This window comes from Lissotriton vulgaris, chromosome 12, assembly GCF_964263255.1.
Source record: "Lissotriton vulgaris chromosome 12, aLisVul1.2, whole genome shotgun sequence".
Taxonomy (NCBI): domain Eukaryota; kingdom Metazoa; phylum Chordata; class Amphibia; order Caudata; family Salamandridae; genus Lissotriton; species Lissotriton vulgaris.
The window spans coordinates 769,178,409-769,193,476 of NC_141700.1; the positions used below are offsets into that span (position 1 = coordinate 769,178,409).

At 51.1% G+C, this 15,068-nt stretch overlaps 1 protein-coding gene across 1 annotated transcript in view; it reads right to left on the minus strand.

The window, feature by feature from the left end:
- The window catches only part of SLC2A4 (solute carrier family 2 member 4), a 169,736-nt gene extending 159,994 nt beyond the window's left edge, over window positions 1–9,742 (minus strand). Inside the window, exon 1 of the mRNA XM_086946096.1 lies at window positions 9,269–9,742. Within this exon, the coding sequence (XP_086802222.1) occupies window positions 9,269–9,304 (36 nt within the window). The 5' untranslated portion in view covers window positions 9,305–9,742. The remainder of the gene's footprint in view (window positions 1–9,268) is intronic.
- Between the last annotated feature and the right edge of the window lie 5,326 nt (window positions 9,743–15,068).

A 15,068-nucleotide genomic window follows, 5' to 3' on the forward strand; every position in this document is an offset into this window, starting at 1 on the left:
AGATGGTCCAATCTTTCGAACTTGATATTATTAGATTGAATCACCGGACAGATATTCAGATCAGGGGTGTTATCTACAGAGGCAATAATTTTAACCCCTAGATATGTTGCTTCCATAGCAACAGGGGCAGCAGAAGGACACACAGCAGCTGGTTGAATAACCTGCGTTTTGAGACATTCAACTCACACCCTGGTAGCGAGCCATGTTGCTCAGCAAGAGTCTTTAGGGCCGCAAAGGCAGAGCCGTCTTCACTACCACTTGGATTTCTCTATATTGAACTAATTACTTAGCTGACCAATTTCCCCGGCCCATACATGATGTGCTGCTCCAGTCCATGTTTTTTTCCTTTGAATTCTGGGACTTGAAGTCCTGTTTTATAATGTATTTAAGAAGAGCTGCAACCCCCAGAATTCAAACTAGAAACCTGAACTGGAGAAGCACATCACACATGGACCTGGGAAACTTGACAGGGCTGTGAATATATCCAGCAGGACACAACACTCCAGAGGAGGCCTCCAGAAGTGGACAGAACACTCCAGAGGAGGCCTCCAGACCTTAACACAATATTACATAGGAGGCCTCCAGAACTGGACACGATTAACAATCACAGGGGCTGTCCGCAAAACCCCGAACCCTGGACAAATGTTAATTATATCAAACAAAAAGGCTCAGGGGAAGAAAAAGTGTTAAAAGATTGGAAAAATATCCAATGTGTTAGTTAGAGAAGCCCTTCACAACAGCCTAATAGTATCAAAATTATGCATTTATTTATTTTGACATTTCAAAAGGTTTTTTTTGGACATAGAAATAATCTCAAGCAAGACAAGCATTTACAATGCAACGGTCTCGCCTTTGCAAAAGTTAGAGCTGTTGGAATTTTAAATTACAAATTTTTCTCTATATGTTGTTTTTGAAAACAGATAAAAAATGGCAGTGCCATTTACAATGATAATAGCTTAATCTCTCGCAAATGTGAGTAGTGAATAGTTGTAGTAGAGTTAGTAGTAGATAGAGTGAGTAGTATAGTGATTTGAGAGTAGAGAGTAGTAGAGAGTGAGTAGTAGAGTAGTAGAGTAGTAGAGAGTAGTAGAGCAAGTAATATAGAGTTAGTAGAGTTGCAGATAGTGAGTAGTAGATAGTAGAGAGTGATTAGTAGAGTGTGAGTAGAGCAGAGAGTAGTAGAAAGTGAGTAGTAGAAAGTGAGTAGTAAAGAGTGAGTAGTAAAGAGTGAGTAGTAAAGAGGAAGTAGTAGAGTGAGTAATAGTGAGTAGTAGAGAGTGCATAGTAGAGAGTGCATAGTAGAGAGTGTGTAGTAGAGTATTAGAGTGAGTACTAGAGAGTAGTTGAGATTGAGTAGTAGAGTGAGTAGGGAGTATTAGAGAGTTGTAGAGTAAGTAGTAGAGTGAGTAAGAGTGAGTAGTAGAGAGTGAGTAGTAGAGAGTGAGTAGTAGAGTGTGAGTAGTAGAGAGTGAGTAGTAGAGAGTGCGTAGTAGAGTATTAAAGTGAGTACTAGATAGTAATAGAGTTATTAATAGAGTGAGTAGTAGAGAGTTGTAGTGAGTACTACAGTGAGTAGTAGTGAGTATTGTGAGTAGTAGAGAGTGAGTAGAGAGTAGTAGAGTGAGTACTAGAGAGTAGTCGAGATTGAGTAGTAGGGTGAGTAGGGAGTACTAGAGAGTTGTAGAGTAAGTAGTAGAGTATTAGAGTGAGTAGTGAGAGTATTAGAGAGTGAGTAGTAAAGAGTGAGTAGTAGAGAGTAGTAGAGTTGAGTAGTAGAGAGTGAGTAGTAGAGAGTAGTAGAGTTGAGTAGTAGAGAGTGAGTAGTAGAGGGTAGTAGAGAGTAGTAGAGAGAGTAGTAGATAGTGAGTAGTAGAGAGTAGTAGAGAGAGTAGAAGAGAGTAGTAGAGAGAGTAGTAGAGTAGAGTAGTAGAGGGTGGGGGGTAGGGTGAGGGTGGAGTTTTATGGTGAGGGTGGAGTTGGTGGATGGAGTTGGTGGGTTGAGTTGGTGGGTGGAGTTGGAGGGTGAAGTTGGGTGGAGTTGGAGGGTGGAGTTTGAGTTGGAGGGTGGAGTTGGAGGGTGGAGTTTGAGGTTGGAGTTGGAGGGTGGAGTGTGAGTTGGAGGGTGGAGTTTGAGTTGGAGAGTGGAGTATGAGTTGGAGGGTGGAGTTTGAGTTGGAGGGTGGAGTTTGAGTTGGAGGGTGGAGTTCGAGTTGGAGGGTGGGGTTTGAGTTGGTGGAGTTGGAGTTTGAGTTGGAGGGTGGAGTTTGAGTTGGTGGAGTTTGAGTTGGAGAGTGGAGTGTGAGTTGGAGGGTGGAGTTTGAGTTGGAGGGTGGAGTTGGAGGTTGGAGTTTGAGTTGGAGGTGGAGTTTGAGTTGGAGGGTGGAGTTTGAGTTGGAAGGTGGATTTGGAGGGTGGAGTTGGATTTGGAGGGCGGAGATGGATTTGGAGGGTGGAGTTTGAGTTGGAGGGTGGAGTTTGAGTTGGAGGGTGGAGTTTGAGTTGGAGGTGGGGTTGGTGGGTGGAGTTGGAGGGTGGAGTTGGAGGGTGAAGTTGGAGGGTGGAGTTGGAGGGTGGAGTTTGAGTTGGAGAGTGGAGTTGGAGTTGGAGGGTGGAGTTGGAGTTGGAGGTGGGGTTGGTGGGTGGAGTTGGAGGGTGGAGTTGGAGGGTGGAGTTTGAGTTGGAGAGTGGAGTTGGAGTTGGAGGGTGGAGTTTGAGTTGGAGGGCGGAGTTCTAGTTTGTAGATACTCAGCTGATCCCAAAACCGCCACCCTTCTGTACGCCCCAGGTCTTTCAATACCATGGTCTCCCAGAGTCTCTAGTCTTTATTAAAATACAGGCTACATTTATGTGTGACTTTTTGTTTGAGAGCATCAACTGTGGTGGCTGGGGCTTGTTACTACACTGGGGCATAGAGACTGAAAGCCCAGAAGAACTGCACATGTAAGTGCTGTTCATGGGACAACAACGCTTTTGGATTAGTGTTTAAAGGCCAAGGCAATAAATCTTTCTAGAACAAAAACCTCCTATCCTTCATGGTTTAGGACTATGGCCAAGTTATTCCTAAACAACAAGTTAAGCTGTTCATGCGTGTAAGAGAGTGGCAGGTTTCATTCCACACTGTTTAAAGAAGAGAGAGGGGTATAAATAAGGAAAAAAATATTATTTTTTTTACTTGAGATTCCACAAAAACAATATCTCCGCCAGCGGATTGGTCATGGACTGACTGATGGGGTAAGGCATCTAAAAGGAGGCAGTGTCAGTCTGTTGTGTACTCCAAATCATCAGAGAGGAATAATCAATAAATTTATGGTATTGTAACTAATTGTTAAAAGTTTATTATTTTGCTTATTCAGATGCCCTCAGGGTAATCACAGTTGATCTTAGATTCAAATGGAGCCAACCTGTTCATGAGAGTGCCAAATTCTTTACTTGGACTCTGAATGAGTGTTGTGTAGTCTGCAATATGAGGAGGTGCTGTAATCAAAGGTGATGATTAATCGCCTCACTTTAAACCAAAGCACTATTTTTTCACACTAGAAGTTGGTTGGACATGCAGAGAGGCAAGTAATAGTTCCATTGTTACTCTCTTCGAGGATGCTTCATTTATATAAAGTTTTATGTAGCGCCGACAAGACCCAGGCGGGTATCAGAGCGCTACAGATGTTCCCGGACCAAAAGAGGTAGGCCAGTAGGTCCGTAGAAACAACAGTGATTGGCAAGATATTGGAGTAAAAAGAGGAACAAAGGGATATATATGAGCATATATGCACAACAAACCAATATGTTCGGTTCTGCACGCATAATTGGTAGGCTTGTGTGGTATGTGGTTGGTCAATAAATATATCTGGTGGTCACGAGCATTCTATTGTGGGTCAGGTACACTGAAGTTAATACATGCCACTCAAATGTATTGAAAATGTATCATGTGTCGTATAAACAAAGGTCGGCTATTAGGATTTGCTGACAAGTTTTCCTCCTCGGGCAGACATGCAACTTAAAATATCAGTGATACAACGTCCTGTAAAATGTTGCCAGCCTGCAAAGAAGTACAGCGCCTGAAATCCAGACAAAATATTGTTTTTAGCTGCTTTGATACGAAGCTGTGACAGTAGGGGCCTGGTTTGCAGAAATCGAAGAGCTCCCATCAGGACTTATTTTCGTCTCGTAGCCCCCGTGTGGCCCACTCCTCACACACACCCACACACTCAGACACTCTGCGCCCCCCACTCAATCACGGGCTCTAATTGTGAAGCGGCTTCATTTCCTCGCTGCTCCCACAGCGCTTCTCCATCCAGCCTGCAACCACTTGGCTCGCCCAGCTCCAGCTGATGCGAGACCATCATAGTTGAAATAAAAAAACAAGAGATGAAACGTTGATGAATATTTATCGAGATGAATTATAACATTTACGGATGTTGTATCGACCTCGAAATGATAAAGGCTGAAAGAAGTCCATTCCGTCAAAGAGGCTTTACACGCAACTTCAGTAGCAGCAGGTGCATTAACTACTTTGGCCGTGAACCATCGGAAGACGCCAGTTAGCGTTGGGAGAGTCTGCCAGGGGAGGGGGGTTGTTGAAGAAAGAGATGACCGCCTTGGACAAGCAAAGAGAAGAAACTAACAGTGAGAGCGCAGAGAGAGAGAGAGAAAAGACAGAGAGAGAGAGAGCAATGCGGGAGAGGGAAATGGGAGAAGAATAGAGCGAAAAAGTGGGTTGGAAGCGTGGAGACAGAAGTGCGTGCCTGGGATAAAAGCAAGCATTGGCCGCACAACCATCAAACAATGCGGCCGCAAAAGTGAGTGATCGCGCTCAAGGCGGTGCGCGATGTGCTTAATGAGAATGACGAGGATCGCCATATGCGCTGGGTCAGGCCTAAAAACCGAGACCCCAAGAAACTGGTTTTACCCTCTCTTTCTTCCATTCCTTTATTTGCACCCATGTGAAATGGATCCAAAAAAGAACAAGTCAAAACGAAACCTAAGAGCCGCGCGCGTGAACTTTTACCGTAGACAGCTCACGTCGCGCGGCTCTTAGGTTTCGTTTTCCAAGGCGCTTGGCAGAGTCGCGCTCGCACGCAAACAGCCAGCAGCAAAAGTGCGCTCACGAGGCCAAATCCGAGATAGAAAATGCGCGCCTCCGACTCGTGTTCCATATTCAAGTCAATAAATAGGTATACTAAAGTATACAAGAGGTCCATCGCTACGCTCCACCTAAAAAACGCTGGTATACAAAACAACACAATACATATAAACCAGACAAGTGGCAACAACAATACATATCACAAAAAAGGAACACCATAAACATAAATACTGTGTCCTTATAATAAATTAAGCCACAGAGAAGCGTTGACGGCGTTTCGACCGATACGTTATTTAGCGGTCATCTTCAGGACTCAAAAAGTGTTCTTGAGCGAGAGCTCTTCAACTTAAAAATGGAAGGGATAGACCAATTTAAAATTCAGGTCCTCCGGAATAAATGTTCAGTAACGCAAAAAAACGTGTAAATTCATGATAAAGTATAACTACTCGATCGTATATTGAAGAAGTCGTCAAAACATTCAGCTGGTCAATTAGTGACCCGCGTGGTTATATAGGAGTTTATTCACCAACTCATCGTCTGTAGGCGCCTGTTCAGCTCAAAAACCGCCAACTGGTTTCCGCGTGCATGAAGCCGGCTTCATGCACGCGGAAACCAGTATTTATGTTTATGGTGTTCCTTTTTTGTGATATGTATTGTTGTTGCCACTTGTATGGTTTATATGTATTGTGTTGTTTTGTATACCAGCGTTTTTCTTGCTTGAGATTATTTGTATGTCCAAAAAAACCTTTTGAAATGTCAAAATAAATAAATGCATAATTTTGATACTATTAGGCTGTTGTGAAGGGCTTCTCTAACTAACACATTGGATATTTTTCCAATCTTTTAACACTTTTCCTTCCCCTGAGCCTTTTAATTTCCAGAACTGGACACAGCATTCCAGAACTGGACACAATACTCCAGAAGAGGCCTCAAGAACAGGACACAACACTCCAGAGGAGACCTCCAGAACTGGACACAGCACCCCAGAGGAGGCCTCCAGAACTGGACACAGCACTCCAGGGGAGGCCTCCAGATCTGGACACAACACTCCAAAGGAGGTCTCCGGAACTGGACACAACACTCCAAAGGAGGCCTCCAGAACTGGACGCAGCACCCCAGAGGAGGCCTCCAGAACTGGACACAGCACTCCAGGGGAGGGCTCCAGAACTGGACACAACACTCCAAAGGAGGTCTCCAGAACTGGACACAGCACTCCAGAGGAGGCCTCCAGAACTGGACGCAGCACCCCAGAGGGGGCCTCCAGAACTGGACACAGCACTCCAGGGGAGGCCTCCAGAACTGGACGCAGCACCCCAGAGGAGGCCTCCAGAACTGGACACAGCACTCCAGGGGAGGGCTCCAGAACTGGACACAACACTCCAAAGGAGGTCTCCAGAACTGGACACAGCACTCCAGAGGAGGCCTCCAGAACTGGACGCAGCACCCCAGAGGGGGCCTCCAGAACTGGACACAGCACTCCAGGGGAGGCCTCCAGAAGTGGACAGAGCACTCCAGAGGAGACCTCCAGAACTGGACACAGCACTCCAGGGGAGGGCTCCAGAACTGGACACAGCACTCCAGAGGAGACCTCCAGAACTGGACACAGCACCCCAGAGGAGGCCTAAAGAACTGGACACAGCACTCCAGGGGAGGCCTCCAGATCTGGACACAACACTCCAAAGGAGGTCTCCAGAACTGGACACAACACTCCAAAGGAGGCCTCCAGAAGTGGACACAGCACTCCAAAGGAGGCCTCCAGAAGTGGACACAACACTCCAAAGGAGGCCTCCAGAGCTGGAAACAACACTCCAAAGGAGGCCTCCAGAGCTGGAAACAACACTCTAGAGGACACAACACTCCAGAGGAGGCCACCAGAACTGGACACAACACTCCAGGGGAGGCCTCCAGAACTGGACACAACACTCCAGAGGACACAACACTCCAGAGGAGGCCTCCAGAACTGAGCACAAAACATTATATGCAGTCACTAGAACAAGGCCTGATCTTTCAGGAATTAACTTCAGACCGTACAGAACACTTGAGAAATACCTTTTAGTGCACAACACTCCAGAGACGTACCCTCTAGAACGGGTGACTGCCCTTCAAAAGTGTTCCCCAGAAGTGTGCACAAGGCTCCACGTGAGGTCTCTCAAAGTGCGCCCAACCCTAAGGCCTCTTGAACTGAAAATAGCTTTCCAGATGCGGCCTTTAGAACTGGACAACACTCAAGACATGGAGTCCAGCAGTGTGCACAGCAGTTCATCTGGAACAGGTCTCCCAACCCCAACATGCTCTGAGCACAGAATTCCAGCTGCTCTCACGAGTGATGTGCACATTGGCAGTGCAGCCTGCTTTCAGTGATAGATAAACGTCTCTGTGTGCACCCCAACAATCCAGTGAGTTGTGCAGCCCTCCACCACCGCCCTCAGACGTCTCCTTTAAGGACACACACGCGCACTCGGACACATAGACAACACTCTCACACATACTTGTGCAAATGGATAAACACAGAATCCCAGATGTCCCAACACTTTGTGCAGACTCCATGAACCTTGTGTTGAGGTGCGATTTATTTGTTCAGCGCTGCAAAATAACCCTAAAGTCATGCTAAGGTGCACTTTGCGCTACTGTGAGCCAAGGCAGCGTACCTTGGGGGGTAGATAGGTGTTGCATGCAGCCACCCAGGGATTTTGACACAAAGCCTTAGCTACCAAAGAAAGGTGGACAGAACTTCCAGAGAAAAATGCACGCCTTCTCGAGGCAGGCGCAACTTTGGAAAAAAGTTTTCTTTTCCACAAACTTTTCCAACTTTGCATGTGTGCCGCATTGCACAGCCCTCAGGCAAACTCGAAAAGTTTTAAAGTGTGTCTAAGTGTAGTATTTTGTACTGGAAAGGTACCCCTCTGGTACAACTCTAGAAGGGGGATTTGGAGGGGGTTCTGGCATTGTAATAAGCTACAGGCCCGAGGCCCAGCAATTTGCTCGCAGCCCCAGGTGGCATTTATTGACCCATGGCATAGGTTACATATCATTATGCGCATTTTAACCAGTAAACGAACATATTGTTGGCTTTCCATTGGTTGGAATCTACATTTTACCAGTACCGGGGTAATCACGTTAATAGTTTCAAATAAGCACGCTATGACGTAATTCCGGTGAGCAATAAGTTTAGCAGCCACTGCTGTGTGAGTGAGAAAGATGTCTCTCGCATGACATTATAAAGACCCCAAAGATTCCTGTCTTGCTGGGGGGAGGGGGGCTTCGCATGACTTGAGGTTGCCTCTGCCAAATCAAAGCAGTCGCGGGGGAATCACCTCCCTTCTGATCCTGGCTTCTCTCTTGAATAAACAGTGTGATCCTGTGCACACCCTCATTCTTTGTTGAACACACCGGCACGGTCTGACTCAGCGGCTCACCCCCTGGAGCTTGCCTCACCCCTGGCCGGAACCGGTTGCTCTGGAGCACTCTCGCCAAGAAGGCTTCAAAGCGCTTTATTTACATAAGAGACTTTAACGATATAGCTCTGAAAAGAATTGTAAATGCTCGCATTCCGACTTTAGAATTGCAGCGCTGCAGGAAACGGGCCACTTGGCGATCTCACGGCCTCACGCCTCGCAGGCACGTCCATGCAGGCATGGCCTGCCGAGAACGGTCAGGCAGCGCCTTGAGGTGGCCACCTGCAGGCATGTTCAAGATAACGGGCAGCTGTCAGGCTCGTCCCAGCGCCCGCCCCGGACCACAAGCGACAGCTCTAGCAAGTCTCGCCTCGTAGGCTTCGAAGCACTTCACATTATATATAGTTTATTTAACTTTTCGTTGTGGTTTATGAGTTACGAACACGGGCTGGTTAAGAGCGCTTTACATTTCATACAAAGTTACAAGTGAGTGGCAAAGTACAAATGTAAAGGTATTTTAATATAAAATAAGCACAAACGTACCGGAAAAGAAGGCAACAGTAGCAGAGGGAAATTATTTTTGCAAATGCCAGTTTAGGGACATGTTTCTCCATACAAGTATTCTAGACACCCCCATAGGGGTCTGCCCCCTCCCCCTCTGGAATGACCCTGCCTTAAGAAAGCCTGTTCCCCGACGCTATGCCGAAGTCGTGTCTGACCGGGACTGTCCGGTGCCAGCGCCTGGAGGTACCCTGCTCTGGCGTGAGGCGCTATACCTCGCTCCCATTCTTACCTCACTGCCCGCGATGGGCCGGAACCCGGCCGGCATGGCTCCGAGCTGGGGGGGACGCCGTTCAGGCCTCGACCTTGGCCAAGGTGAAAGGTCAGCGGAGGGTGGACCCGCCGGGCGCAGCGCCTGCAAGAAGTGCTCCGGTCCTCAGGAAGCCATGGATGGGGCACAGGGAGGGACCCTCGCAGGATGATGGGGCGCCGGGAGGGCGAGGACGGCTTCTTGGCGCTGCCTCCGGGACCTCTGAGGAGTGAGTGGGCAGGAGGGGTGCGGAGGGCGGGGGAGGCTGGCACGGGTGGGTGCAGAGGGGAGGTGAGTGTGCTCGACTTCCCAGGGGCTGGACGTCCTTCAGAGCGGAGCTCCTGCCTTCCGCCGGCCCCTCCCCGGGCCGCCACCCCGCCCCTCATTGGTGGGGCGGAGAGTGAGGCGACACCCGAGGAGCCCTGCCTGACGCTCGTCTTCGCTGGGGGCATTCACGGCAGGGAGAGCAGCTCTACAGCCAGCTGACAGCCTGAGGGAGGGGGGAGGCCCCGGAGCCGAGGTGTGCACACATGACTGCACTCTCGTGTGCACACACAACTGCACTCTCGTGTGCACACACAACTGCACTCTCGCGTGCACACATAAGCTGCGCTCTCGTGTGCACACAACTGCACTCTCGTGTGCATACATAACCTGCACTCTCGTGTGCACACACAACTGCACTCTCGCGTGCACACATAAGCTGCACTCTCGTGTGCACACACAACTGCACTCTCGTGTGCACACACGACTGCACTCTCGTGTGTACACACAACTGCACTCTCGTGTGTACACACAACTGCACTCTCGTGTGCATACATAAGCTGCACTCTCGTGTGCACACACAACTGCACTCTCGCGTGCACACATAAGCTGCGCTCTCGTGTGCACACAACTGCACTCTCGTGTGCATACATAAGCTGCACTCTCGTGTGCACACACAACTGCACTCTCGCGTGCACACATAAGCTGCACTCTCGTGTGCACACACAAATGCACTCTCGTGTGCACACATAAACTGCACTCTCGTGTGTACACACAACTGCACTCTCGTGTGTACACACAACTGCACTCTCGTGTGCACACTTAAGCTGTACTCTCGTGTGCACATACAAGCTGCACTCTCGTGTGCACACACAACTGCACTCTCGTGTGTACACACAACTGCACTCTCGTGTGCACACATAAGCTGTACTCTCGTGTGCACACACAACTGCACTCTCGTGTGCACACATAAGCTGCACTCTCGTGTGCACACACAACTGCACTCTCGTGTGCACACACAAGCAGTAGCGCACTCATGTGCATACAAACTGCACTCGAGTAGTGTGCACACACAAGCAGCAGCACACTCCTTGTGTGCACGCACATGCTGCAGCTCACTCCTCGTGTACACACAAGCTGCAGCACACACCTCGTGTACACACAAGCTGCAGCACACTCCTTGTGTGCACACAAGCTGCAGCTCACTCCTCGTGTGCACACAAGGTGCAGCTCACTCCTTGTGTGCACACAAGCTGCAGCACACTCCTCATGTACACACAAGCTGCAGCTCACTCCTCATGTACACACAAGCTGCAGCTCACTCCTCGTGTGCACACAAGCTGCAGCTCACTCCTCGTGTGCACACAAGCTGCAGCACACTCCTTGTGTGCACGCACATGCTGCAGCACACACCTCGTGTGCACAAACGCTGCTTCTCATGTACACACAAGCTGCAACACACTCATCGTGTGCACGCACGCTTCAGCACACTCCTCGGGTACACACACGCTGCAGCACAATCAATCAATCAATCAATCAGTGACACTTATAAAGCGCGCTACATACCCGTAGGGTCTCAAGGCGCTGGGGGGGGGGGGGGGGGGGGCGCTACTGCTCGAACAGCCAGGTCTTCAGCTTCTTCCTGAAGGAGAGGTGGTCTTGGGTCAGGCGCAGGTCGGACGGGAGGGAGTTCCAGGTCTTGGCGGCCAGGTAGGAGAAGGACCTTCCTCCTGTAGTCGCTCTTCGGATGCGGGGGACGGCGGCGAGGGCGTGGTTGGCTGATCGGAGGTGGCGTTTGGGAGCGTAGAAGTTGACTCGGCTGTTGAGGTAGCTCGGGCCTTGGTCGTGTAGGGCTTTGTGTGCGTGGGTGAGGAGGCGGAAGGTGATTCTCTTGCTGACGGGGAGCCAGTGAAGGTCTCTCAGATGTCCGGAGATGTGGCTGGATCGTGGGATGTCGAGGATGAGTCTGGCTGAGGCGTTTTGGATCCGCTGGAGTCTCTTCTGGAGCTTGGCGGTGGTACCGGCGTAGAGGGCGAGCCCGGAGCCGAGGTGTGCACACATGACTGCACTCTCGTGTGCACACACAACTGCACTCTCGTGTACACACACAACTGCACTTTAGCGTGCACACATAAGCTCCGCTCTCGTGTGCACACAACTGCACTCTCGTGTGCATACATAACCTGCACTCTCGTGTGCACACACAACTGCACTCTCGCGTGCACACATAAGCTGCACTCTCGTGTGCACACACAACTGCACTCTCGTGTGCACACACGACTGCACTCTCGTGTGTACACACAACTGCACTCTCGTGTGTACACACAACTGCACTCTCGTGTGCATACATAAGCTGCACTCTCGTGTGCACACACAACTGCACTCTCGCGTGCACACATAAGCTGCGCTCTCGTGTGCACACAACTGCACTCTCGTGTGCATACATAAGCTGCACTCTCGTGTGCACACACAACTGCACTCTCGCGTGCACACATAAGCTGCACTCTCGTGTGCACACACAACTGCACTCTCGTGTGCACACATAAACTGCACTCTCGTGTGTACACACAACTGCACTCTCGTGTGTACACACAACTGCACTCTCGTGTGCACACTTAAGCTGTACTCTCGTGTGCACATACAAGCTGCACTCTCGTGTGCACACACAACTGCACTCTCGTGTGTACACACAACTGCACTCTCGTGTGCACACATAAGCTGTACTCTCGTGTGCACACACAACTGCACTCTCGTGTGCACACATAAGCTGCACTCTCGTGTGCACACACAACTGCACTCTCGTGTGCACACACAAGCAGTAGCGCACTCATGTGCATACAAACTGCACTCGAGTAGTGTGCACACACAAGCAGCAGCACACTCCTTGTGTGCACGCACATGCTGCAGCTCACTCCTCGTGTACACACAAGCTGCAGCACACACCTCGTGTACACACAAGCTGCAGCACACTCCTTGTGTGCACACAAGCTGCAGCTCACTCCTCGTGTGCACACAAGGTGCAGCTCACTCCTTGTGTGCACACAAGCTGCAGCACACTCCTCATGTACACACAAGCTGCAGCACACTCCTCGTGTGCACACAATCTGCAGCACACTCCTCATGTACACACAAGCTGCAGCACACTCCTCGTGTGCACAGACAAGCTGCAGCTCACTCCTCATGTACACACAAGCTGCAGCTCACTCCTCGTGTGCACACAAGCTGCAGCTCACTCCTCGTGTGCACACAAGCTGCAGCACACTCCTTGTGTGCACGCACATGCTGCAGCACACACCTCGTGTGCACAAACGCTGCTTCTCATGTACACACAAGCTGCAACACACTCATCGTGTGCACGCACGCTTCAGCACACTCCTCGGGTACACACACGCTGCAGCACAATCAATCAATCAATCAATCAGTGACACTTATAAAGCGCGCTACATACCCGTAGGGTCTCAAGGCGCTGGGGGGGGGGGGGGGGGGGGGGTGCCGCTACTGCTCGAACAGCCAGGTCTTCAGCTTCTTCCTGAAGGAGAGGTGGTCTTGGGTCAGGCGCAGGTCGGACGGGAGGGAGTTCCAGGTCTTGGCGGCCAGGTAGGAGAAGGACCTTCCTCCTGTAGTCGCTCTTCGGATGCGGGGGACGGCGGCGAGGGCGTGGTTGGCTGATCGGAGGTGGCGTTTGGGAGCGTAGAAGTTGACTCGGCTGTTGAGGTAGCTCGGGCCTTGGTCGTGTAGGGCTTTGTGTGCGTGGGTGAGGAGGCGGAAGGTGATTCTCTTGTTGACGGGGAGCCAGTGAAGGTCTCTCAGATGTCCGGAGATGTGGCTGGATCGTGGGATGTCGAGGATGAGTCTGGCTGAGGCGTTTTGGATCCGCTGGAGTCTCTTCTGGAGCTTGGCGGTGGTCCCGGCGTAGAGGGCGTTGCCGTAGTCCAGTCGGCTGGTGACGAGGGCCTGGGTGACGGTCTTCCTGGTCTCTGTGGGGATCCACCAGAAGATCTTCCGTAGCATGCGTAGGATGTTGAAGCACGCCGAGGAGACGCTGTTGACTTGCCTGGTCATGGAGAGGGAGGAGTCCAGGATGAAGCCCAGGTTTCGTGCATGGTCTGTCGGTTTGGGTGCGGTGCCCAGGGCGGGAGGCCACCAGGAGTCGTCCCAGGCGGAGGGTGAGGAGCCCAGGATGAGGACCTCCGTCTTGTCCGAGTTCAGTTTCAGGCGGCTGGTCGTCATCCACTCGGCTACCTCTTTCATCCCTTCGTGCAGGTTGGCTCTGGCGGCGGCGGGGTCGTTGGTCAGGGAGAGGATCAGCTGGGTGTCGTCGGCGTAGGAGATTATGCTGAGGTGGTGTTTGCGTACGATGGACGCGAGGGGGCTCATGTAGACGTTGAAGAGGGTGGGGCTCAGGGATGATCCTTGGGGGACGCCGCAGATGACTTCGGAGGCCTCTGACTTGTACGGTGGTAGGCGGACTCTCTGTGTTCTTCCGTCGAGGAAGGAGATGATCCATTCCAGCGCCTTGTCCTGGATTCCGATGTTGCTGAGGCGCCGTACTAGGGTGCGGTGGCAGACCGTGTCGAATGCCGCGGAGAGGTCTAGGAGGATGAGGGCCGCTGTTTCTCCATTGTCCATCAGGGCTCGGATGTCATCGGTGGCGGCGATGAGGGCGGTCTCGGTGCTGTGTTTGGCTCGGAAGCCGGACTGTGAGGGGTCGAGGGATCCGTTTGTCTCGAGGAAGGCGGGCATCTGCTTGTTGACGGTCTTCTCGATGACTTTGGCTGGAAACGGGAGAAGCGAGATGGGGCGGTAATTCTTGAGGTCGGTGGGGTCCGCTGTTGGTTTCTTGAGTAGAGCGCTGAGTTCGGCGTGTTTCCAGCTTTCAGGGAAGATGGCGGTGTCGAAGGAGGTGTTGATGATGTCTCGCAGGTGGGGTGCGATGATAGCGTCGGCCTTGTTGAAGACGTGGTGAGGGCAGGGGTCGGTCGGTGATCCGGAGTGGATGGAGTTCATCATGCGGATGGTGTCTTCGGTGCTGATCGGGGTCCAGGCGTGGAGGGTGGTGGTGTGGGGGGGGTGGCTGGTCGGTCGTGGTGTGCGTTGGTTGGTTGTTGAAGCTGCTGTGTATGTCCGTGATCTTGTTGTGGAAGTATGAGGCGATCTTGTGTGCTCACACATTCTGCAGCACACTCCTCTTGTGCACAAACAGGCTACACCTACAAGCTGCAGCACAATCTTCGTGTGCACGCAGAAATTGCAGACCACTCCTGAGTCGTGTACACACTAAAGTGCACTCCTGGGGCACAGTGTCCTGGAGAGAGGCTTCTAGACGAGCCGAGCTGTGCACAGGAACTGCACTCTGATCTACACACACAAGCTGTAGTGCACTATTCGTGTACACACAAACGACACTCCTCGTGTCCACACAGAAAGTTCCCTCCTGGGGCACAGCGTTCTCGGGAGAGGCTCCTAGCGGACCGGAGGTGTGCCTAAACAAACACACTGCACCCACGTGAAAGCACAC